The sequence below is a fragment of the Hyalella azteca genome, unplaced genomic scaffold (assembly GCF_000764305.2).
Source record: "Hyalella azteca isolate HAZT.00-mixed unplaced genomic scaffold, Hazt_2.0.2 contig653, whole genome shotgun sequence".
In the NCBI taxonomy this organism is placed as follows: domain Eukaryota; kingdom Metazoa; phylum Arthropoda; class Malacostraca; order Amphipoda; family Hyalellidae; genus Hyalella; species Hyalella azteca.
In genome coordinates this window covers 7022-32713 of record NW_025930992.1, presented here as the reverse complement: position 1 = coordinate 32713, position 25692 = coordinate 7022, and the positions used below count along the sequence as shown (strand labels likewise).

The following is a 25692-nucleotide window of genomic DNA, read 5'->3' as shown; positions in this document are numbered from 1 at the left end:
CCTAAGATTCAAAGGCTCTACGGAAAAGTTCTGTTTTTAGGCGTCGACGAAACAACGGCAGCGAAGAAGCAGATGTCACCGATGCTGGCAGACCATTCCATGTTCTGGCCGCAGCGACCGGGAACGCTCTGTCGCCGACGGTGGACAGACGTGAAGACGGGACGACGAGGTCAGCTTTCGACGAGGAACGCAGTCGCCTTCTAGAAGGCAGATCCGACACGCGCTGTAGGCCTTCAGCGAGATAAGGTGGTGCTAAACCATGGAGGCAGCGAAACGTCAGAACAGCGACTTTAAACTGCGTGCGCTGCTGGATGCGCAGCCAGTGAAGGTCGCGCAAAATCGGCGTCACGTGGTCGAATTTCCGCCGGGCACAAACGAGTCGCGCGGCAGCGTTCATTACGAATTGCAGTTTGTTAAGTGCCGTGATGGGAAGTCCGTAGAATGTGGCATTGCCATAGTCCAGTCTAGTCAGCACGAGAGCCACCATGAGGGCCTCGCGGACCGGCCTCGAGAGACAGCGACTGACGCTACGAATTCGCCGCAGGATGCCAAAACAAGCAGCGGTTACTTTGGCAATGTGATTGTTCATAGATAGTTCTGAGTCCAGCTGAATGCCGAGGCTGCGCACAGAGGATGCAGGTGCGACGAACTCGTCGCCCACGCGCACAAGGTTGGCTGGAAGCTGATGTTGGCGCCGAGCGGTCGCGAACCAAATAAATTCAGTTTTCGATGCATTAAGCTGGAGCCGGTTGGAACGTTACCCTCGCTATCGTAATGTGCAGACTTAGACTGGCTTAAACTACACCCTACCCTCAGTCTACCCTCGCTATCGTAATGTGCAGACTTAGACTGGTTTAAACTACACCCTACCCTCAGCCGTGAAAATGTATGAATATAAAGATAACATCGAGCAGTTTTTTTACCGGGAGGTCTCTCGAGCAAAGGTAAAAATGCACTGCACCCAAACTGAAATAAATGAATAAATTATAAAGTAACGAATGAGTCAATTGTTAAATTACGGAATTGATAAAATAAAGTGCAATAGACTTTATTCTGAGTGGTCAAATCTAAATAGACGCTAAGTCTTACCGTATCGGATGAGTACTTCCATATTGTTTTTACTGATAATTAATTTCAAATTCAATACTTTTGTTAATTGTCTATTCATTGGGATCAAGTGAATAACGGGCACTTCGAGAGAACCAAGTTTGAGGTTCTGAGATGCAGAGGCTTGGAAGAATTGGTATGGAACGCCGCTACCTGGTACCGGACGCTACGTAAATCGAAGAAAAGCAACTCTCGGAGTGTTGATGAGTAACTACGTCAAGTTTGGTGATCACATAGCGGCAATAACTGCAAGAGGCACGCGACAGATGTGGTGGATCTTACCGACGTTCAGAACGATTAAAGTGGGGCAGATGATCACACTCTTCAGAGCCGTTGTGATCCCTCTCCTAAAGTACTGCTGCCAGCTTTAGACCCCGTTCACGGTGGACGCAGCGTGGCAATTGAAAGTCCAGTGAACCTTCATTTCCAGGGGCCATACTTTCAAAACTCGCTAAGTGAACGTAAGTACTTGCGCTCTATTTTCTTGTCTATGATTGGTGGATTTTGCTTGAAAGGCCGTCAATGATTGGCTGATGAACTTACGATCTCTTAACTTTTTTGAAAGTATTGGCCCAGGATCACCGGGATGGAGGAGTTGAACCACTGGTGAGAAGGCTGTAGTGTCTGTGCCGGTAGGTATACTCACTGCAAATTTAGGAGACTGGATAGGCATGTTATTCTGTATACATGGAAAATAATAACCGGACTGGCTCCTAACTTACAAAGCGAAACTTTCAAGACTGAAGCATTCCATAACAAGAGAAGGGGAATACTGTGCAGGGGATACCCCCTTTATGCGTACCATATCTGCGGTCAGATTTCAATCTCTGCGGGAAGGATCTCCTTCAATCTCTCGTAAGTCAATCTCTGCGGGAGAGATCTCTTTTCGTCCGTAGCGGGACCGAGGCTGTTCAACTTCTTGCCACAGGATTCAAGAGAGGGTTAGTTCATAATGGAAACATGCAAGAGATAACATGCATGGAAACATGCATGGAAACATGCATGTTCCTTATTACAACTTTGATCGTCTGCATCTGCACTACTGTATCGTGCGCCCCAGTTACAGCTGTGTGCCCCAACATGCGCCCCCAGTTACAGCTGTGTGCCCCAACATGCGCCCCAGTTACAGCTGTGTGCCCCAACATGCGCCCCAGTTACAGCTGTGTGCCAAACATGCGCCCCAATTACAGCTGTGTGCCCCAACATGCGCCCCAGTTACAGCTGTGTGCCCCAACATGCGCCCCAGTTACAGCTGTGTGCCAAACATGCGCCCCAATTACAGCTGTGTGCCCCAACATGCGCCCCAGTTACAGCTGTGTGCCCCAACCTGCGCCCCAGTTATAGCTGTGTGCCCCAACATGCGCCCCCAGTTACAGCTGTATATTTTATAGCTGCTGCCGACTTTCGACAGCTGATAATGAACGCTGTTAATTAATGCCCATATATGTATGCAGTGATCCGCATGCCATGGGTCTTAATATTGCTGAGGTCGCCGAGAACGCGGAGGCGCGGCGAGGTTATAACGAGGCGCTTGTTTTGCTATCATCAAACTTCAATTAATAGTTTAAATCATATTTATACTATTACTTCGATGAATATGCTTATGGCATATTCATTATGGCATATTCATTATTATGGCATATTCATTATGGCATATTCACTGATGCTTATGGTTGTTACAGCTGCAATAAACGCTGCAATTTTGTGCAATAATTTGACTGATAATTCAGAATTATATTGTTCACATGAATTTTGCAACAAGTTATCGTGTTCTTTTTATCTAGTTATGATGTGCTAATATTCGATACAACAAGTTATCATGTCCTCATGTTTTCAAATGGAATTTTGTTTGTTTCCATCCATTATGTATTTATTATTATAAATTTCTGTGTACTCGCATAAAAATTAATAGGTCATATCGTCCAAATTATGACACATCATTTGACACACAAATAGTGAGAGCGGAAGTCGCAACACAGTTTTGCCGGGCCAAACTTGGTTAGGATGACCCAGTATAAATATGAACAAAAGTGCATCGTTTTTCGGACAAAGTTTTACATTTCTCTGAGTGTACGAAAGCACATACCACATGAATCCATGAATTCTTAGTATAGTGGGAAAAATAGTGGATCTGGTGCCATACTTTCAAAACTCGCCTAGTGAACGTAAGTACTTACGCTCTATTTTCTTGTTTATGATTAAGTGAACGTAAGTACTTACGCTCTATTTTCTTGCCTATGATTGGTGGATTTTGCTTGAAAGGCCGTCAATGATTGGCTGATGAACTTACGATCTCTTAACTTTTTTGAAAGTATAGGCCCAAGTTGTTCAAATAGTGACACACTTTCCGTTCTTAGCACCTATACGCTCTTTTGCTAGGTGGGAAGCTGCGGTCGGCAAATACATGAATAACGATGAAACTACATCAAATACGAACTATTTAAACTTAATTACAGTAATGAAGTTAAGCTAATTAACTCACTAAGTTGATTAGAAAACTGATTGCCGATTACAGTAATGAAGTTGAGCTAATTAACTCACTAAGTAGATTATAAAACTGCATGATTGCCGAGCTCGGCGAGCGAACTGGAATGCAGGAGGCAGAGGAAGAGAGTGGCGGTCTGCGAAGCAATCAGTGCAACGGTCATCTTTGCAAACAGACCTTGACTTTCCTGGCATAGTGGGTCTACCAGCGCTCTGTCATTTCTGTCAGTCTTCTAGTTCTTCCAGTCTTCTGCCAGGTCTACTAGTCTTATGCCAGGTCTACTAGTCTTATGCCAGGTCTACTAGTCTTCTACCAGGTCTACCAGTCTTCTCCCAGGTATGCCAGTCTTCTACCAGGTCTACCAGTCTTCTACCAGGTCTACCAGTCTTCTCCCAGGTCTACTAGTCTTCTGCCAGGTATGCCAGTCTTCTAGCAGGCCTACCAGTCTTCTGCCAGGTCTACCAGTCTTCTTCCAGGTCTACTAGTCTTTTGCCAGGTCTACTAGTCTTCTGCCAGGTCTACTAGTCTTCTACCAGGTCTACTAGTCTTCTCCCAGGTCTACCAGTCTTCTACCAGGTCTACCAGTCCGCTGCCAGGTCTACCAGTCTTCTGCCAAGTCTACCAGTCTTCTGCCAGGTCTACCAGTCCTTGCCACGTCTACCAGTCTTCTACCAGGTCTACTAGTCTTCTACCAGGTCTACTAGTCTTCTGCCAGGTCTACCAGTCTTCTGCCAGGTCTACTAGTCTTCTGCTACGTCTACCAGTCTTCTGCCACGTCTACCAGTCTTCTGCCAGGTCTACTAGTCTTCTACCAGGTCTACCAGTCTTCTATGGCCTCTATCAAGCTAATAGTCCTCTTCCTGGTCTACCAGCCCCTCATCCAGGCTAATTAGACCTCTGTCAAGTCTACCAGTCCTCTGCCACGCTTACCAGTCCTCTACTGAGTCTACCAGTAATCTATATATACCTCTACTCAGTAAACATTCATGCAGCAAACTCGTCCCTTCATTATATCAGTGAGCCACACGTCAAGTTCCAATTTTTTTTAACGGAATTGATATAACTATTCAATATCCAAAAAAAATATTTAATAATTTTTTGACGAGTTTGAAAAACAACAAAATTCGATGCGACGAAATATAAACGTTTTACGGAAACTACATGCATGTTACGCTCAGCTCATCCAACATATATAACTATTAGGCAAACACGAAGTTATTTATCACTTCACTTAGCGATCAGCCTTAAAACTTTAGAAGAGGTTCTGAGAGTCACCTTTCACAGCCATGCTGATGCACCGCCTTTGTCGTCCGCAGTCACATGATGCATATGAGCAGATGATGAAGATCGGTGCAGACGTATAATATAGGTAACCCAATTATTAAATATATAATCGCATTATTTAATCTAATCGAATTATTATTGCCAAGACAATTTCGCAGTCTAACCTTAACTGCCGTATCTCAAGTTTTTACCTGTGATAGCTCTATCATTCATTTTATGATTCGTTATATATTGATTATAGATTTTAGGGCACATTAAAGTACAATTTCTTGACCTTTTTATTCCTGATAATATCAGGATACTTTTATTTCAAATATTTTAGTCACAATAACCGGCAGCACTACATTATACTCGTGCAAATTTAATGAACAATTACATGAATAATTGTTTTAAGATTAGCGTCTGTTGAACGAATTCAGTAATAGACTGCAATTGAAATATTGGGCCATAGGAAGACATCGCAAAGACATACGAATATCAAGTTAATTTAACATAGACATAGAGGCATCATGTTCATTAAACATGGACATACAAGCATCATGTTCAGTTAACATAGACATACACGCATCATGTTCATATCACATAGACATACAAGCATCATGTTCATTTAACATAGACATACAAGCATCATGTTCATATTACATAGACATACACGCATCATGTTCATTTAACATAGACATACACGCATCATGTTCATTTAACATAGACACTTACAAGCATCATGTTCATGCAGGTCGCTGTTGCTGGTGCAGGTTGCTGTTGTTAACAGGTCAAGTTTTTGTCAAGTTTTCTCAAGAGTTTCCAAGCATATTATTATTATTATTATTATTATTATTTTTATTATTATTATTATTATTATTATTATTTTTATTATTATTAGAGTTCGCATATAAAACAACCTCATTAAGTTGGGCGAGCGTGGGTGAAAGTTGTACATACTGTGTAACCCTGTGTGCGTATGTGTGGCGTGTGTACTTATACACATGTGTGGCACGTGTATGTGTGACATGTGTACGTGTGGCACGTGTACGTGTGGCACGTGTACGTGTGGCACGTGTACGTGTGGTACGTGTACACTTCTGGCGAGCAGTAAACGCTGAAGTCTACGGATTCACAACGTCTTTATCCAAAACTTGTCAAAATCTAATTGCTTATGTTTTTTATTTACGTTCTTCTTCTTATATAAAGTTTTGCGTTGAGAGAGTCTCAGTTCTGCCGCGGAACTGGGCCAATAGTAATAGTAATAATAATAATAATAATATTGATAATAATAATATGCATAATAGGTTATCTATTTTTAACTATTTAAAGTATTTTTTCCAATAAAAGAAATTAGGAATACAAACTTTACTAAGAAATAGTATCCTGATAAATGATTAATTTCATTGTAGAGGTGATGGAGTCAATTCGTTTCCTCAGTGAATTAGTTGTCTCACTTAATCAGTTCCCTCACCTAATTAGTTACCTCAGTTGATTCGTTCCCTCAGTTAATTAGTTCTCTCAGTTAATTCTTACCCTCAGTTAATTAGTTCTCTCAGTTGATTCGTTCCCTCAGTTAATTCGTTCTCTCAGTTGATTCGTTCCCTCAGTTAATTAGTTCCTTCAGTCAATTCTCTCAGTTGATTCGTTCTCTCAGTTGATTCGTTCCCTCAGTTAATTAGTTCCTTCAGTCAATTCTCTCAGTTAATTAGTTCTCTCAGTTAATTCGTTCTATTCGTTCCCTCAGTTAATTCGTTCTCTCAGTTAATTCGTTCCCTCAGTTAATTCGTTCTCTCAGTTAATTCGTTCTCTCAGTTAATTCGTTCTCTCAGTTAATTCGTTCCCTCCGTTAATTAGTTCCCTCAGTTAATTAGTTCCCTCAGTTAATTAGTTCCCTCAGTTGATTAGTTCCCTCAGTTAATTAGTTCCCTCAGTTGATTAGTTCCCTCAGTTGATTAGTTCCCTCAGTTAATTCGTTCCCTCAGTTATTCTCTGAGGGGTGGAGCCGCCAAAACCACATCATTATTATTAATGCTATTATTGTGAACACGATCTTATTTTTATGAATATTCTTTCAACATTCACTGCACGCGCCTTCACTCATTCACTGCACGCGCCTTCACTCATTCACTGCACGCGCCGTCACTCATTCACTGCACCCGCCTCCATGCACGGATTTATTCTAGTAGAACTTGCAGCAGCACTAGCAGCACCAGCACCAGCACTAGCAGCACCAGCACTAGCAGCAACAGCACTAGCAGCACCAGCACTAGCAGAACTACAGCAGCTTGTCGGAAGCCACAATCTGTTGTTTCCTTCGCTTTTATCGGCACGCTTCTGGTGCGACGTCTTCGGTGATGTTGTCCACAGTGCTGTGCTATATTGCTGTACTAGTGCTGTGCTAGTGCTGTGCTAGTGCTGTGCTAGTTTTGTGTCAATTGTGTGTTCAATTGTAATTTTTGTAATTGAAAAAATATGGGTCACTTCTTTAGACTTTGACCTTTCATTCTTATCACGTATAAGTTAATAATTTTTTTCTCGAAAATTTCGTCCATTTACACCTTTTCGTTTCCATGCTTGACTGTTTCTTTTGTACTCTCATTTCTTTTTTATCTATTCCAAAATTGCAATATTAATCTATTAATCGATTGAGTGAGGTTAGACATCAGTAAAGTAGAAATGATCTAGCTAATTTAAATATTATAGTTTAGTATGGTCTTCTTACGCATTTTATTTTTGCTAATACTTACACTACTTATCTTATTAGTTTCAGCAACTTTCGCTAAATAATTAATGAGACCTGCTTTTCTGTTGTTTGTTCGCTAGCGCTGTGCAGTGATGATTTAACTCAACTTCTTATTATGTTGACATTCGTTGTCACGATTCAACAATTAGTGTTGACGCTATGCAGAAGTTTTTCTATGGCCGTAGAAAATCGGCCTCGAAGAGCGAGTCTTCGGAAGGCTCTTCGTTCAAGTTAAGGTTCAAAAACATCGGACTTTCCAGACCACAGTCGTCTGTTGAAAGTCCAGAACTTGAAAAAACAATGGACTTTGATAGGCGTTTTAAATCAGCCTCCGAGAACTCATACAGGGAACTTCAAGCCACTCTAGCCTCCACTCTAGAGGCCGTAGCCCTTAAAGATAAAGTTATATCAGTTCTTGAAACCGAGGTTAGAGCTCAAGAAGAACAAATTTGTTTACTGAAAAAGCAACTTAAAGACTACCAAGCACAAATGTCAGCTGCTTGTGCGGTAGATAAATTAGCCGGAACGTTGCGATATTCGTATCCGCAGTTTGGCAACGCGACTCCGGAGTCCGCTTATCCGGACCTCTCCTCGGCCATCCGGCCAAAACGGATGGCCATTTCCGCGGAACCGCAAATCGGGGATACTCCGCTGTCCGCTCCTGTGCCTGTTGAAAAACCCGCGCGGTGAGATCTGTTTAGAAATTTATATAATATTAGTATAGATTGGCAAAATTTGTTCCTTTAAGCAGGTTTCATTGAAGACCAGGGCCTATACTTTCAAAAAAAGTTAAGAGATCGTAAGTTTATCAGCCAATCATTGACGGCCTTTCTAGCAAAATCCACCAATCATAGACAAGAAAATAGAGCGTAAGTACTTACGTTCGCTTAGCGAGTTTTGAAAGTATGGCCCCAGAGACTTCGTTTTATTGACAATTTTCTTATTAGTTTTTTGTAATAGATCGAACAATATTTTTCGTTTGCACTGGTAAACCAAAAATCAGCGTGCAGATGGACATTTTTATTTCTTTAAACAACGTTTCGAATGTATCAATCATTCATTATCAACTTAAGATGCGCTTTGAGTGATGAAATTTTGGTCGACATATGTAAGTACAAAATCACGTAAATAGGATACTACTCAAAAATCAAAAATTTTTGATATTCAAAAAATTTCTAATAAGAAAATTGCCAATAAAACGAATTCTCTGGTCTTCAATGAAACCTGCTTAAAGGAACAAATTAATATAAATATACATAACATTCGTATAAATATGCATTAAAATAAATTCCTGTCAAAAACAGTGTAATAGAAGTGTAAGTTATAAATATATTAAATAGTTGTCTATGTAAAATAAATTTATATAATTCATATAAAGTTAAATATGAATTCATAAATTCATACAAATATGAATTAAACTGAGCATTAGAGGCCGGTCACTCTACACTGCTCCAAACTCGCCGCCTATTGATGAAAATTAAATAATTAAATATAAATATCAAAAATCATTTGTTGTGTTTGGTTGAATTCTATACAAATAATATACCAGATATTTATGGCCCTAATATTTTAATTGAATTTCGTTTAATATATAAGATCGTCCATTTGTATTGAAGTGTGGACTGCGGAGACTTGTATCTGTGGCGACTCTTAGATAATTGAAATTGTCTACGAGTAATTATAATATTTATATAAAATCAAAATTAAATAATATTGTCATATTATAAAATTAATATTATAACTGATGATATTAACACCAATTAATATTATCAACGATTAATATTAATATAAAATCATTATTAATTAATATTGTCATATTATATAATTAATAATATGAATAATGATATTAAAACCAATGCTTGCGTTAATTCTAAAATTATTTGGTGGAGATGTTTTGAATAATTCTGTATGATGGAAATACAAAAGTTCTGTTTTCTTCTGAAGAATAACATTCGCGTTGACTGTAAACCAGCGTCATCTTCTTGTGCTAAATAATAAAAATATAAAAAAGAACATGCGTCCTTTTCTTCTTCAAAAATAAAACCTCGTCAAAATTGACCCTCGCACTTAGTAACAGATCGACAATAATCAACAGTTACATTTTTTATTTAATATAATTAATTAAACCTTACTCGAGAATTACTTGCCGTGCACCATCAGGATATCATTCATTAGTAAAAGTTATCGAATAAGAAAAAGTGCATTCATTCTAAAGAGCGTAAAAATCTATGCTAATTTTTTACTTTTTTTTCCTGATTACGTTTTATACACGTGTATTGTTTGGGTCCATTATCCACCGACGGTAACTATCGTTACCAGGCTTACTTACTAGTACTCGAGTAGTGTTCAGATTTTCATGTATGCTCTTTTAACTTAGCACTTCTAAACGCATCTATTTGTACAGTCACGGTTGGTTATTTTTATGTACGTTGCAAATGTAGTCTCATAATGAGACTAATTATGTAGTCTCATAATGAGACTCATTATGTAGCCTCATTATGAGACTTAATAAGTTATTATGTAGTCTCATAATAAGACTCATTATGTAGCCTCATAATAAGAATCATTATATAGCCTCATTATGAGACTTATTATGTAGTCTCGTCTCATAATGAGACTCATTATGTAGTCTCATTATGATGCAGTCTTGCTCCATAATGTTATCCCCGTTCTCTCTCAATAACTCGGAAAGTGCAACAGAACCACAATTATTGATTATAGAATGTCTCATGCTTAATAATCAAGTGATTCTGTAAATACGAGTATTTTCTGTGTAAGATATTAAAGCGAAATAAATTTTTACTCGGCAAAAACCGTTTTACAATCACGAAAACGCGCTTCATTTATACCACAAATACGACCACAATGAAGTAACTTTACTACAAATAGTATTAACAAGAGTTAAAGGATTTGTAGCTAAGAGTCACCGTGGACAGTCTGTATTACATTAGTTTGTGTTAGTTTTATATTTTCTACAGACAGTGATGTATCGAAGAAAATATCGTTTTAAATGGTTTACTGAACTATTTTTGTAACAGTTGAACGAGTCTCTAAAATGATCTCGCCCAAAAAGAAGCTTTTTTTATGAGCCCCAGTAACATGGACTCTGGTTTACCTACATTAGTATTATTTATTTATTATTCAATCGTTTTGTGGTGTATTTTTATTTGGTTAACTTTCTCAAAATATGAATCTTTAGTGACAGAATTTTGAACAAGGTTCTACCTATGAAAAAAAATATCCTGAGCTCAAGTTGATAGTATGGAGCGCAGCGTGCCTTGGGTGCAGTGGCAAGGGAGATGGGATCGTTTCTGTTATTTATGTACGGATAATATTATTGTTTTTTTTTTTGTACGGATAACGGAATTGTTTCTATTAATTATGTGCGGTTAATGGGATCGTTTCCATTATTTATGTAAGGTTCACAGTATTGTTTCTATTATTTATTTACGGATAAAAGGATTTTATTATTATTTTTGTACGAGTAACGGTATTGTTCTTATTATTCAAGTGCGGGTAATGGGATTCACGCGCTGTGCATGCTTTGATGTAATGAAATGATTGTCTTTAATATTTTTGTCCGGGTAACGGGATTGTTTTCATTTTACATATACGGGATATAAGGTATGATTTTATTACTTTTTAAAAGTACGAGGGGAGTGAATGTATTTAAATGTATTACTTTTTAAATGTAACCTTCATATATTCATTAACCTCATTATTTTAATGATGCTTTGATTACATTAAATATTAGGTGTCAAGTGTATATATATATATATTTGTTTATTTTTACAGCTCGAAGGAGTTGATCAAGCAAGCGCTGCTAGAGAACGACTTCCTGATCTTATTATTTTAATAATGTTTTGATTACATCAAATATTAACTGTTAAGTATGTACCTATATTTGTTTATTTTTACAGCTCGGAGTTGATCAAGCAAGCGCTGCTAGAGAACGACTTCCTGATCTTATTAATTTAATAATGTTTTGATTACATCAAATATTAACTGTTAAGTGTATATATATATATATTAATAATGTAGTCTTTTATATATTTTATATGTATTATTATATGTATATATTTGTTTATTTTTACAGCTCGAAGGAATTAATCAAGCAAGCGCTGCTAGAGAACGATTTCCTGATCTTATTATTTTAATGATGCTTAGATTACATCAAATATATTTTTTTATTTTTTCTATTAACTGTTTAATATATATATTTATTTTATTTTTACAGCTCGAAGGAGCTAATCAAGCAAGCGCTGCTGGAGAACGACTTCCTGAAGAACCTGGAGCTCGGTCAAGTGAAGGAGATTATGGAGAGCATGTATTGTGAGGAGTGTGAAGCTGGAGCTGTCATCATCAGGGAGGGTGATACGGGCTCCATGCTCTACATCATGGAAGGTAAGGATAGTGTCTTTACCACTGCATTGTTAGTGATAATGATCATAATATAAGCTCACTACATCATGGAAGGTAAGGATAGTGTTTATACTATTGTATTGTTGATGATAATGATCATAATATAAGCTCACTACATCATGGAAGGTGAGGATAGTGTCTATACTATTGCATTGTTAATGATAATGATCATAATATAAGCTCACTGCATCATGGAAGGTGAGGATAGTGTCTTTACTGTTGCATTGTTAATGATTAAAAAATAAGCTCACTACATCAAGGAACGTAAGGATAGTGTCTTTACTGTTGCATTGTTAATGATCACAATAAAAGCTTACTACATCATGGAAGGTAAGAATAGTGCATGTCTTTACTATTGCATTGTTAATGCTCTCAACATAAGCTACATGTTCTACATTATAAAAGTACAATTTGTTCACCATTAATAATACGTCATGTAAGATCGTCTTCCGCCTCCACGCATGTCGCCCCTGTATCGCTATCACTATTTTAATTATTATTGCTCTTTTTTATGCTATTGTCCGTTAGTAGTATGTTATACCATCCATGATCACTAATATTTTATTTGAAAATGACGATGATCTTTTTTATGATGGTGACAACCTTGCACGATTTCTTAATTCTATGGTAACTTAGTAATTTTTTACTGATCCATACTAGGCTTCTATCGATAGGTTTAATCTCGCGTCCTGGTATCTTACGTGTAGGATTACCTGATTAAGTGAAAGATATGTTTTGTTAATGTAAAGTAATGTGTTGCGATTGAAATAATTTAATTTTTTTTGCATGCGTTTTTCAGTCAATATTAGTCGCAAACTTGACTTAAATTAAACTAGATAGTTTAATTCAAGTATTTCTATTTGTCATGTAAGATTGCTTTGTTAAAATATAATTTGCAAAATTTGCTTTACATATTTCAGAAATTAATGTTCATTGTTTATTCATAATGCATGGATTCAATGAGGAAAATGAACATGAGACTTATGAAATTCTCCAAAATGTCGTAAAGAAAATGAATCGTTTCTGAATTATGGTTAAAATTTTAAGAATGCAATCGAAAATTTTCCATGTGAAAAGTTGGTTTGCGTTAAAATTTGAGCACGAAGAATTTTTGGTATATGTATTTTTGATAAAAAAAAACGTAGTTTATGAATTAGTGATATTCAGCACTGTTCTGTAGGCATAACGCCACAACTAAGAAATCAATTGAGTCTATGCCTGAAAGAAAATTCACAGAAAACGATCATCGTCAATGAAAATGGTTTCTAGAGCATGAACTGAATTAAATTTGTGCTCGTATTGGATAATGAATTGTATAAAATGTTGCCATAACAAGCTGTGCAACACATCTTCTGCACCAATTACCAATAAATTTCTGAATCCTGCTTCATTGAAAACTTCGAAAAATTTTCATGAAGTTTATAGCATATTATTTTCTAGCATGTGTCACTGGCTCACTGCTACATTTAGGCTTATTTTATTTCCCCTGACGCCTGTTAAAACTTTATTATTGTTCGATTTAATCATTTATGACTAGGGTGGAACTCTAGGAATGATGGTGCATTGTGTTATAATTGTTATAGCTGCATGACTTACTACAATAAATAATTGTAATTGCTGTAATAATTGTAATCGCTCATAAAATCGCTGCTGAGTTAAGAAAAAAGTGCGATCACGTTTCTGGGTTTTCAATCAATATCAATCATCATAATAATAATCAGTCAATACCTGTTTAAAATCGACTGAACACCTGTTTATAAATTACAGCTTCCACTTTTAATGAAATATATAAATGGAATTTTCGTCTTTATTTTGAATTTAACTGCCGGGCAGCTGAGGTGCCGTTGTATGCATGTTGGCGTCGCTCAAAGCGGTAGCCGCGGACTCAGAACTTGGATGAATTTTTTTTATTGCTTCACATGAAGGTCGACGGCATTCGGTACAGCCTCCGGCAAAACTCCTACAGAAAATAACCTCGATATTTTCATGCACATTCTGCTTCTGTCCCCCACTCCCTCTGCACATAATTACTCTCTCCATCTTTTGCTTGTTCCCTCTTCCTACTCTCCTCCCCAGCCAATATATTAATTATTTTAGGTTCATCGCTTTCTCCATTTAATTACTTTACATTTTTAAAGCTTCATTTTCATCCACACCCCTCCTTTCATTCTCACCCCTTTCTTTCACTCCCACCCCTTCTTTCACTCCCACCCCTCCTTTCACTCCTACCCCTCCTTTACTCCCACCCTTTCTTTCACTCCCACCCCTCCTTTCACTCCTACTCTTTCTTTTACCCTGATTGTTAATCTAGCTTTTCATAAATAACCATTTGTTTTAGTCTCATTTTATATATAGCTTCATTTTATATTTTTCATATACCTATCTCTCAGTTTATATATATCGCTTTTTATATGTCCCCTACCGAACTTAATTCATTCACCCCCAAAATATATAATAAAAATTGCTGAATATTTTACAAACTGCTCAACAAAATGTTTACTCGTAATTGCTGATAATTCATCAAGCAAGGCTTTTTAAATGTTATTACTTATTTAAGTTACTATTATATATGATACGTTTTTTTATTCTTATGGCTCCATAATGTTCTCCTAAAATTAGTTCTGTGGGGGTAAGGGGGAGGGAGCAGGTTGCCATGATGGTTGTTTTTTATTTTATTGAAGGGGGTAAGGGGGAGGGAGCAGGTTGCCATGATGGTTGTTTTTATATTATTGGGGGGGAGGGAGAGGGGAGCAAGTTCGGCCTTGTGCCGGCCTATCCAGCCTTGCATGGAATGCGTCCCCCCGGGGGAGGGGGCCGACCCCCCCCACTCCCCCCCGGGGTGGGAGGGGAGGGGGCCGACAGCCCGTAGCGGATGACGGCTTCCGTACGCGTCTTGATTTTCACTTAAATTTATATTGGCTCTTGATTTATGTATGATGGTTTGGCCTTGATGAAGTTTTAATGATTTTTTAATGTTACGATGATGTTTCGATGATTTTTCGTTAATGTTTAGTTGATGTTTTGATGTTTCCATGATGTTTTGATGATGTTTCGTTAATGTTTAGTTTATGTTTAGGCCCGTAAATTTTATGATGTTATGGTGGGTTGAATGTTTTTATCTCCACGTTGCATTTTAGTGAGGACTTACTTTTAATATATTTTTTTAAATATTCCATACGACGTTGTATGAAACAAATTTATTGCAGTTTTATTTTTTTAACAGTGAAGCGAAGACACTGAAATTTTCGCCTAAGAAGTTATCCTTAGCTTCGTACCCTTTGACCTTTGCCGTTTCGGTCGCTTACAACCAATTATTAGGCAAAAATTAGGCTAGAATTAAAAATATACAGGTAACGAAGATAGAAAAAAAGCTTCGCGAGAAACATAGCTAACTTAGCTAACTTATGGCCAGGCAATAATATAAATTATTGTCTGGCCTTTAATTATTATTGTTATTATATTATTGTTACAGGTTCACGAAGAAAATTCTAGAGAAAATTTTCTAGAGAGAGAAAGAAAAATTTTCTACGAATTTCAGAACGGGAATGACATAGTAGTAGTAGTAGTAGTAGAATGATTTGCTAGCGCTTCAGCTATCAAGCTATTTCGCGCCGGAGGTCATAATATAACATCGCCAGCAAGGCCGAAGGTCTCAATTATTCAAAATCTCAAGTTAATCATCACCCACAAGGGGCGGAAGGTCTCAGATGTCCAGCCCGCTGAAGCTGGCTCGAAGGAAGCAGCGTTAGCATCTCAAAAGAGACGAAGTGACAAGGAGGGACAGGTGGAAAGCAACAGAAACGAAGACACTCGAACAAGAGGTCGCTTACACGGGACGTCGGCCGCCCGCACGAGAGAGACAGAGAAGGGAAATGTAAATAATCCTGCCTACATAATAACTTAATGTAAGGAATCCTACCTACATACTAACTTAATGTAAGGAATCCTACCTACATAATAACTTAACCCCACAACTGAGACCTGCAGTCAGACACCGCGAGCTCAGCGGTGGGGCGCTCAGGAACAATCCCCCTAGGAGCGCGAAATCCCATAGGACTTCTGACGAGCACAGACACACGTAATGACATAGGAGTTCTACATTGAATGTAAATTTGAAAATGCCTTTTTCCGATTAACATTTCTTTTTAAAAATTGCAATTGAGCTTAGTTCTCGCTTTGACATTTTCGTTATAAGTGGACTTCGCACATAGATTGTCTTTTACTTGAAGTTAGCTATGTTTCTCGCGAAGCTTTTTTTCTATCTTCGTTACCTGCATATTTTTAATTCTAGCCTAATTTTTGCCTATTTTCAATGCAGCGAACTTGAAACAATGCCCTTATAGGGGAAAATTTAAGGTCAACGCATCTAGTTTGTTACTTTTATCCCACCATATTTTATGTGTGTGATTAGTTTTTTCGAAGTGTTAATATTTGTTATGGATATGACTGTCGATTTACATCCATGTTTTGCAGTGTATATAAAGTGTATAATTGACACAGTCTATATTTTAATCACATTCACTTGTATTAAATTATACTAGAGTATAAGTGCAAAAAATATCGTTTCTGCGGTAATTCGCAAAGTTTATATTTTAATAACATTATTTTTTATTTAATTATACCGGTGTGCAAAATTATTAACTATACTTTTATTTAATTATAAGTGCAAAAATATCGCTTCCGGGAATATAGGTGTAGAACTTTGACGAAGATTATCTATTTCAAATATTTTATACTACGGTATTTGTACTCTGTCTGATCTTTTTTTATTTGTAGCGATTATTTAAAATAAAATCTAACTCGATGATATTAATATTTTTTGCCGACATATTTTTAGTGTTTTTAACTTACATCAGAATAATTCGCTAACGCCATCACTAAATCGAATTTTTGTTCGCTCTAAACAGTTAAGGAATTCGTTAACGGCTATCGTGAATGCTCGTACGCATTCCTGACATAAATACGGGTACTTATATAGATAAGGTTTGCAGTTTACGTATATTACGTACTTTTATCCACCAAAATTTGATAATTCAATGCTTTTGTAACTTAAAAATGAATACATGTAGGTACTTATATAGATAAGGTTTGCAGTTTACGTATATTATGTACTTTTATCCACCAAAATTTGATACTTCAATGCTTTTGTAACTTAAAAATGAATGTTAATACGTTCAAAACGAAGTTAAATATATTATAAGTACTATTATAAGTACCTGCCTTTGTATCTATTAACGTCTTCTGAAAAATTTTTGGCTCCCTGAAAATTGTAATAATAATAATAATATTTGTTGCATTACAATAATAACAATTGTTGCATTCTCAAGTCAATAATAGTAAGTGTTTCAACAAGAAAATTTTGCCATCTAATACTTTTTTATATAGAAAATTGTACAAATACAGATAATATTAATCCGTCTTCAAATATCTTAATTTTTGCTTCTCTAGTTTGCTGAATTTACTTAAATTTCGACTTGAATGACTGGTTTGGATTTTGTTAACGTAAACTTGATTATTTTCACCGTGACATCATCTATTTTTTTCTGATGAACTGAGGAAATATATGTTATAGATTTCTTTAATACATTTTAAACTACACGAGTTTGTGTGTTATTGATACACATTAACTATACAGTGTGCTAATTTACTATTTACTAATTATTGATAGTATATGCACATGTAGAGCATGTTTTTTACAATAATAGAATAGTGATGTAAAAAAATTTTAATTGGAATCAATATTGGAGTGTGATATTAGGAGTTGATTGAGAATACCGTTTGTGATGTTAATCATGTAGATCAAACATGATCAATTTTCAATAAAGTAATCATTAACCGGATTAATTATGTCAAATGATTGGTTTATGTCTATTGCTTAATTAAGCATAAATCATTTAAGTCGGAATTTACATAATATTTTCCACTAAACAAGTGGACGAAATTTTTACCGGATCAATTCAGTCGAATTCACGCATTCATACAAATTTTGTATGAATGTGTAATTCAAATTTCTAGAGCATGCGTCCCTAGGAGGGTGCAAATTGTTACAATTTTTGTTTTTACTCTACAGAGAAAATTGCGAATATTTTGATTATCTAAATACGGTTACCATACGAAACATTTATTTTGATATATTATGTGTCATCTACTTGTAGCGCATTTTCATTAAATGATGTATTTGTATTTATAGAATATTATTATTATTATTAAAAAATTATAAAAATTATTCATTATAAATCATGTCCGGCATGTTTGGAGGTAAAATTCTCAATGTGTAATAAGTACTGAATAAATTTTGAAGAAATCGATATTTTTTAATTAAGCGATGCTAGCTCACTTGCAAAATCACGACAAAAATTCATTAAATAAAATGGATTTACTCATGAAATAATTTTTTTCATATTTTAACTCATTTTCTCTAATGAAGTCATATTGATGTGAGAATAATTTTTTTTCTTCACGTTGCATTAGAAATCTTCCTGAAAGTGTGAGTTTCTGAACAGGAAATTCATAATCAATTTATTATACCTATTGTTTATTAATGTTCAGTATATGATCTATCAAAAATATATAGTTATATACCCTCTATGATTTTGAAAATAAACTAATAAATAATCGTATAATTTACAGATGTTATCTATAGGACGAGCATGTCCATATCTCGCATTAAAGTCAAGTTTATTATTTCCAATTGACCCTGGTATTTCTCTGCGTGATTTTATCTCTATTCATCTATCAAGGTTATCATGGCAATATTCATGTTTTTGAGTCATAGAATTAGATGAATTATTTATCATTTATACCCTGCAAAGCTCCTTTATTACTCACGATATTGTGGCTTACAATTTATCGATAAAATTAAATTGCTGTTTTAAATCGTTCACAAAATTATATCATTGATTCCATGGACAGAATTTATCACAGAAAAATTATCGATATTCTCAGGCTTCCGTAAAATTGCTGGCAATATAAAGGAAAATAATCTTCAAATTTTACGTACGAAGTGACGTAAAAAATGTGAAGGTCGCTATTAAATTCCATGCAAGGCTGAAACTAACCATCCGTGCTTGGATGATTGTGGTGTGATCATTGCTACATTAATGATTGTGGTGTGATCATTGCTACATTAATGATTGTGGTGTGATCATTGCTACATCAATGGTTGTGGTGTGATCATTGCTGCATTAATGGTTGTGGTGTGATCATTGCTGCATTAATGATTGTGGTGTGATCATTGCTGCATTAATGATTGTGGTGTGATCATTGCTACATTAATGGATAGGGGTCAAGATAAGATCATACAGTTAATGGTTATAAAAATAAATAAATGGTTAATATAAAAATAAATAAATGGTTAATATTGTTCAATTATTGATGCATTTTCCTATTCAAACCATGAGCCAAAGTGTGTCAGGATGACCCGTATAAGAGCGAAAATTACATCTCTATTTGAATAAAAATTTCACTAATTTCTCATTTGTGTAGTTGGATTCGTTAGCTCGTGTGTGGCAGTTACAGGGCTGTGTGAATGTATATATTGTATAACCTTCATGATCCTTCAATGACCTCATGACCTACGAATGCCTGCCCTGTATGACCTTTAATATGTATGACCTTTAATATGTATGACCTTTAATATGTATAACCTTGAACGGGGCCGATAACCTTATGAGTTAAGCGTTAAGGTCACGACGATGTAATGGTAAAACAATAATTAATTTCAAATGTAATTTCTTCATTATAATTAACAATCATATTCTACCATCCCGATTTTCATCTAATTTTTTATGGGATGTACACCACTCACACGCACACCACTCACACGCACACACCACTCACACGCACACACCACTCACACGCACACACCACTCACACGCACACCACTCACACGCACATCACTCACACGCACACTCATGCCTCCTCACAAGGCCAGCCGCTGACGCGCGAAGCTCGCGTTTTGTGTGCCTTTTGTTGCCTTTGTTACTTCCTTTTATTTAGTATATATCTTCCATTTATTTATTATATGTATTCCACTCACACGCACACCACTCACACGCACACACCACTCACACGCACATCACTCACACGCACACCACTCACACGCACATCACTCACACGCACACTCATGCCTCCTCACAAGGCCAGCCGCTGACGCGCGAAGCTCGCGTTTTGTGTGCCTTTTGTTGCCTTTGTTACTTCCTTTTATTTAGTATATATCTTCCATTTATTTATTATATGTATTCCTTTTGTTTATTATGTATTTTCCTTTTATTTGTTATGTATCTTCATTTTATTTATTATATATTTTCCTTTTATTTATTACATAGCTTCCTTTTATTCATTATATATCTTCCTTTTTTATCAGGCATCTTAGCTATCTTTATTCTACCTTTCATGCCTATGCCTTACGTTATCTTCTTGCTTTGTTTTATCAGTTTGCTCTGTTATTCTTCACACTGACTTTATATTGTTTCACTTCTATGCCTGAATATTGTTATTCATATGGAATATTCTTGCAGTTGCTAATTTGTATTGCTGGATTTATATAATTCTTTTTTTGTTGTATCTTTTACTTCTGCTCGGCTTGCGTTTCTATTTGCACTGGTTTATCTTGCTGATCGTATTTTTATTTAATGTTATGTATTTATTTTTTCTTCTCTAATTATATACATTCATTCTTTGTGCTTCTTGCGTTTAATTCTGTTTACATCTTCAGTTAATTCTTCACCAATTTATGAGTATTAATTTTTTGGACAAGTCATCTTAGTTAACTTTATTAAGTGTCCTACATTATTCATTGTCTTCAGTTGACTTTCATTGTTTAAATTAAATAACATACAATTTAAACACTTACCTTCAGAAACACCAAATAATTTTCACTCTAGTTTTAAGAATTTTTAGAGTCGCCTGATATTTTGATGAGTTAAAGGCTAACAGTTTCTCCTTGATAGACCTCCGTATAAGGGAGTTGTTGTCAACCCTCTTTTTATACGAGTCTCCCCTCACCCCCGCGTGACGTCATCCATTGTCCCCAAACAAAACCCCCCCAATCCCCCAATAAACCCCCATTAGCGGCAAGTGATCCCTTCTTGGACACAAATTTAAAATTATTGAGGAGTAGTTTTAATCTAATGAATCACCCCTGTAGACAAATGACGTTAAAAAGACGTTTAAATAACGTTATTTCAACTCAAGGTGCCTGCATCTCTAGGCCGAACCCTACCTTCCAGACAACTGACGTTAAAAAGACGTTTAATTGACGTTATTTCAACGTAAGGTACCTGAATGGCATAATATCTCTGGGCTAGCTGGACCCTCCCTCCCAGACAAATGACGTTAAAAATACGTTTTAATTAACGTTATTTGAACGTAAGGTGCCTGAATGGTGGAACATCTGTGGGCCGGACCCTACATTCCAGACAAATGACACAAATAAACGTTTAATTAACGTTATTTCAACGTAAGAGGCCTGCATGGCGGGATATCTGTGGGCCAGACCCTACCTTCTAGACAAAGACGTTAGAAAAGACGTTTAATTAACGTTATTTCAACATAATGTGCTTGCATGGCGGGATATCTGTGGGCCGGACCCTACATTCCAGACAAATGAAATTAAAAAAAACGTTTAATTAACGTTATTTCAACGTAATGTGCCTGCATTCCTGGATATCTCTGGGCCGGACCCTACCTTCTAGACAAATGACATAAAAAAACGTTTAATTAATGTTATTTCAACGTAATGTGCCTGCATGGCGGGATATCTCTGGGCCGGACCCTACCTTCTAGACAAAGACGTTAGAAAAGACGTTTAATTAACGTTATTTCAACGTAATGTGCCTGCATGGCGGGATATCTCTGAGCCGCACCCTACATTCCAGACAAATGACGTTAAAAATACGTTTTAATTAACGATATTTAAACGTAATGTGCCTGCATGGCGAGATATCTCTGAGCCGGACCCTACATTCCAGACAACTGACGTTGAAAATACGTTTAATTAACGTTATTTCAACGTAATGTGCCTGCATGGCGGGATATCTCTGGGCCGGACCCTACATTCCAGACAACTGACGTTGAAAATACGTTTAATTAACGTTATTTCAACGTAATGTGCCTGCATGGCGGGATATCTCTGAGCCGCACCCTACATTCCAGACAACTGACGTTAAAAAAACGTTTAATTAACGTTATTTCAACGTAAGGTGCCTGAAGGGACTCTAATCGCCATTAAAACTGATATCTTGGATCAGGAATTTCCTAACAACCTCATCAAATTCCGAGTTACCTGTTATCGGCCACGCCAACGTGGAAATCGAATTATCGTTTGCAGTTTTTATTTTTGGATTAATTTCTTCGATGGTTTTCAAGATGAAATATTTTTATTCTGGCAGGATACATTTTTTTTTTCATTCAATTTATTATGATAAGTTCATTATGGATGGTACTTTGTTTTTATAATGCTGGATTTGGGATTATTTATCAACGAATATAATTTTTTATGATAAGGGTATGATAATTTTTAATATATTGGGAGTTAGGTTTCACTGTACAGTGCATAATATTCTTAAGCACTGAACAAATGAACTTGAATGTACTGAATTTTATATTATGTATGCTAAACTATTTATTCGGATGCAGCATATAATGCACGCTTCTGAAATAATATAATTCGTGCACTATACTGAGACAAGTTCATCAATTAAAGCACATTGCGCTATTTGTTTGTACGGTAAATGGTTTTATTCTCGTAGAAATCATGAACGCCCTTGAAACATTTATTATATGTGATATGCGATTCTCCGTGGGCAGTCTATGCAATGAACCAGCTATGCACCATTTATGCACTCTGTAAGCACCAACTGTGCACTATTTAAGCACCGGCTGTGCATTATTTTCACACTCTATATGCATCGGCTGTGAACCATTTCTAGGCACCCTGTGTGCACCAGCTGTGCACCATCTAGGCACCCTGTATGCACCGGCTGTGCACCATTTAGGCACTCTTTAAGCACCAACTGTGCACTATTTACGCACCGGCTGTGCATTATTTTACACTCTATATGCATCGGCTGTGCACCATTTAGGCACCCTATATGCACCGGCTGTGCACCATTTATGCACTTCAAATGCACCGGCTGTGCATTATTTTTGCACTCTGTAAGCACCAGCTTTGCACCAGTTCTGCACCCTGTATGCACAATATCTGCACCAGTTCTGCACCCTGTATGCACAATATCTGCACCAGTTCTGCACCTTGTATGCACAATATCTGCACCAGTTCTGCACCCTGTTTGCACAATCTCTGCACCAGTTCTGCACCCTGTATGCACAATCTCTGCACCGCATATTCCAGTTCTGCAAGAGTGCAGTAGTTTACCTTGATGCAGGTTCTTACGGCGCTGTCTCGATCATTGTTCGTGATTGGTTTGCATATGTAGTTAGTCTGCATTAATTATTATTTAATGCTAAAAAATGCAATTTTTACAGGTTGAGAACTTGTCAGTAGTTATTTAATTTAGTGTGCCAATAATCCTAGGAATTAGTGACTAGAAATTTAAGGACTACTGATGAGAACTCTAGTTATTTTTTATTAGCATCGAATAATATTGACAAGAGACAATGTTAATCAATTAATTATACCTTCTATGCTCGCTAAACCGAGAGGATCATAGTACAGCCATCACTGATCAAAACGAATGTGTTATATTGTCCTAATCGTGACCCAATTTATGCACTTGGCACTGATGCACTGTTTGAAAAAACGGTGAAAAAACGGTCCCACTGGCGTTCTAGTGGCCGGTCGCCCCGTGAAAATAAACTGTTTCGCCGTTTTTAACAGATGTTTTACGGATTTCTAATGTTAAATTAGAATAAAAACGGCGACACGGTGTTTCTTTTCACGTGGGGACCAGCCACTGAAACGCCGGTAATACCGTTAACGGTAATTTTTCTAACAGTGTGCGCCTTTTTGCCGGGCCAAATTGGATCAGAATTACCCACACAAGGCAACAGGTGTGTTGCTATTTGGACAAATTTTCAATCATTTCTCTGTGTGTATGACATTTAAAAACCTTTAATCAGTTCACTAATTAACTGAAATGCAGGGCCTAGACGTGACTGAATTAATTTTATTCACTCTAATTCATTCCTGCATTTTACCGAGATAATATCCTTTGATTTACCCAAAGGCTGGAACTTGATTTAACCTACTTGTTAAAATATTGAATTTTATTGAGCATTAAATAGATGTATCAGGGGCCATACTTTCAAAAATGGCTAAGTGAACGTAAGTACTTACGCTCTATTTTCTTGTCTATGATTGGTGGATTTTGCTTGAAAGCCCGTCAATGATTGGCGGCTGAACTTACGATCTCTTAACTTTTTTTGAATGTATGGGCCCAGATCGTTTAATAAAAATTATCCACGGGCGAAGTCAAAAATAGAGTACACGCAGGTATATCAGAAAACCAGGGTTTTCCCAGCAAATTATGTACGTCTGCAAACGTCTGTAGATTATGCATGTACGTCCGCAAACATCGGCAAATTATGTATGTCTGTAAATTATGTACGTCTGCAAACGTCTGTAAATTATGTACGTCTGCAAACATCGGCAAAGTATGTACGTCTGTAAATTATGTACGTCTGCAAACGTCTGTAAATTATGTACGTCTGCAAACGTCTGTAAATTATGTACGTCTGTAAATTATGTACGTCAGCAAACATCAGTAAATTATGTACATCTGTAAATTATGTACGTCTGCAAACGTCTGTAAATTATGTACGTCTGCAAACGTCTGTAAATTATGTACGTCTGCAAACGTCTGTAAATTATGTACGTCTGCAAACATCGGCAAATAATGTACGTCTGTAAATTATGTACGTCTGTAAATTATGTACCACTGCAAACATCGGCAAATTATGTATATCTGTAAATTATGTACGTCTGCAAACATCTGTAAATTATGCACGTCTGCAAACACCGGCAAATTATGTACGTCTGTAAATTATGTACGTCTGCAAACATCGGTAAATTATGTACGTCTGCAAACGTCTGTAAATTATGTACGTGTGCAAGTTTCGTAAAAAACGTTTATAGTCTGTTGTGGGAAAAAGCTTACTTGATTTTACAGCTTTATATTGCGTTCGTTCACAATGCACTTTGGCCCAAATCATTGAAACAAAATGACTGTAGTTCTTACTGAAACTATCGTCTGTTAAACATGCATTACCTACATTGCACTGACTTAACGAATATGTTATAGTGATCGTCTACTGTAATTCTCTGACAATGCGGAAGCTTTTTGCGATGTCCCTCTAAAAATGCGATGACTGAATAGTTTAATTAAGCCATTGAGCTCCTTGTATCATAAACTGTTCTGCAACAATAACGGGTAATATCTGGTCGATGAATTCGTATCTGGCCGATGAATGGTCGATGAATGGTTGGCAGATGCAAACACGTTCATAATTTTCCAATAAGGTAGGGTATGCACCTTTCAACGTCGCGCTATACTCGCCTTGCCCTTTACAAGAACTGGCTTTCAGTCCTGGACAAGGAGTGGTACTACTTCTGCTTGGTAGTGAGTCCGCCTGGTGGGTTGGTCCAACCTAACCCTCCTCTCTACCAGACTACCACTAACCTTCGACCACTAGACATGAGTAACCGGAG

At 36.8% G+C, this 25692-nt stretch overlaps 1 protein-coding gene across 2 annotated transcripts in view; it reads left to right on the top strand.

Moving 5' to 3' along the window:
• LOC108679180 (cGMP-dependent protein kinase 1) overlaps window positions 1-12145 on the top strand; it is a 41387-nt gene extending 29242 nt beyond the window's left edge. The window contains exons 1-2 of one of the 2 annotated variants that reach the window (XM_047880527.1): window positions 7688-8287; window positions 11839-12145. In XM_047880527.1, the coding sequence (XP_047736483.1) occupies window positions 7761-8287; window positions 11839-12058 (747 nt within the window). In that variant the 5' untranslated portion in view covers window positions 7688-7760 and the 3' untranslated portion in view covers window positions 12059-12145. Of the gene's footprint in view, window positions 1-7687; window positions 8288-11838 lie in introns of those variants that run through there. The other variant, XM_018167779.2, reaches the window with a different exon arrangement.
• The last annotated feature ends 13547 nt before the right edge of the window (window positions 12146-25692 follow it).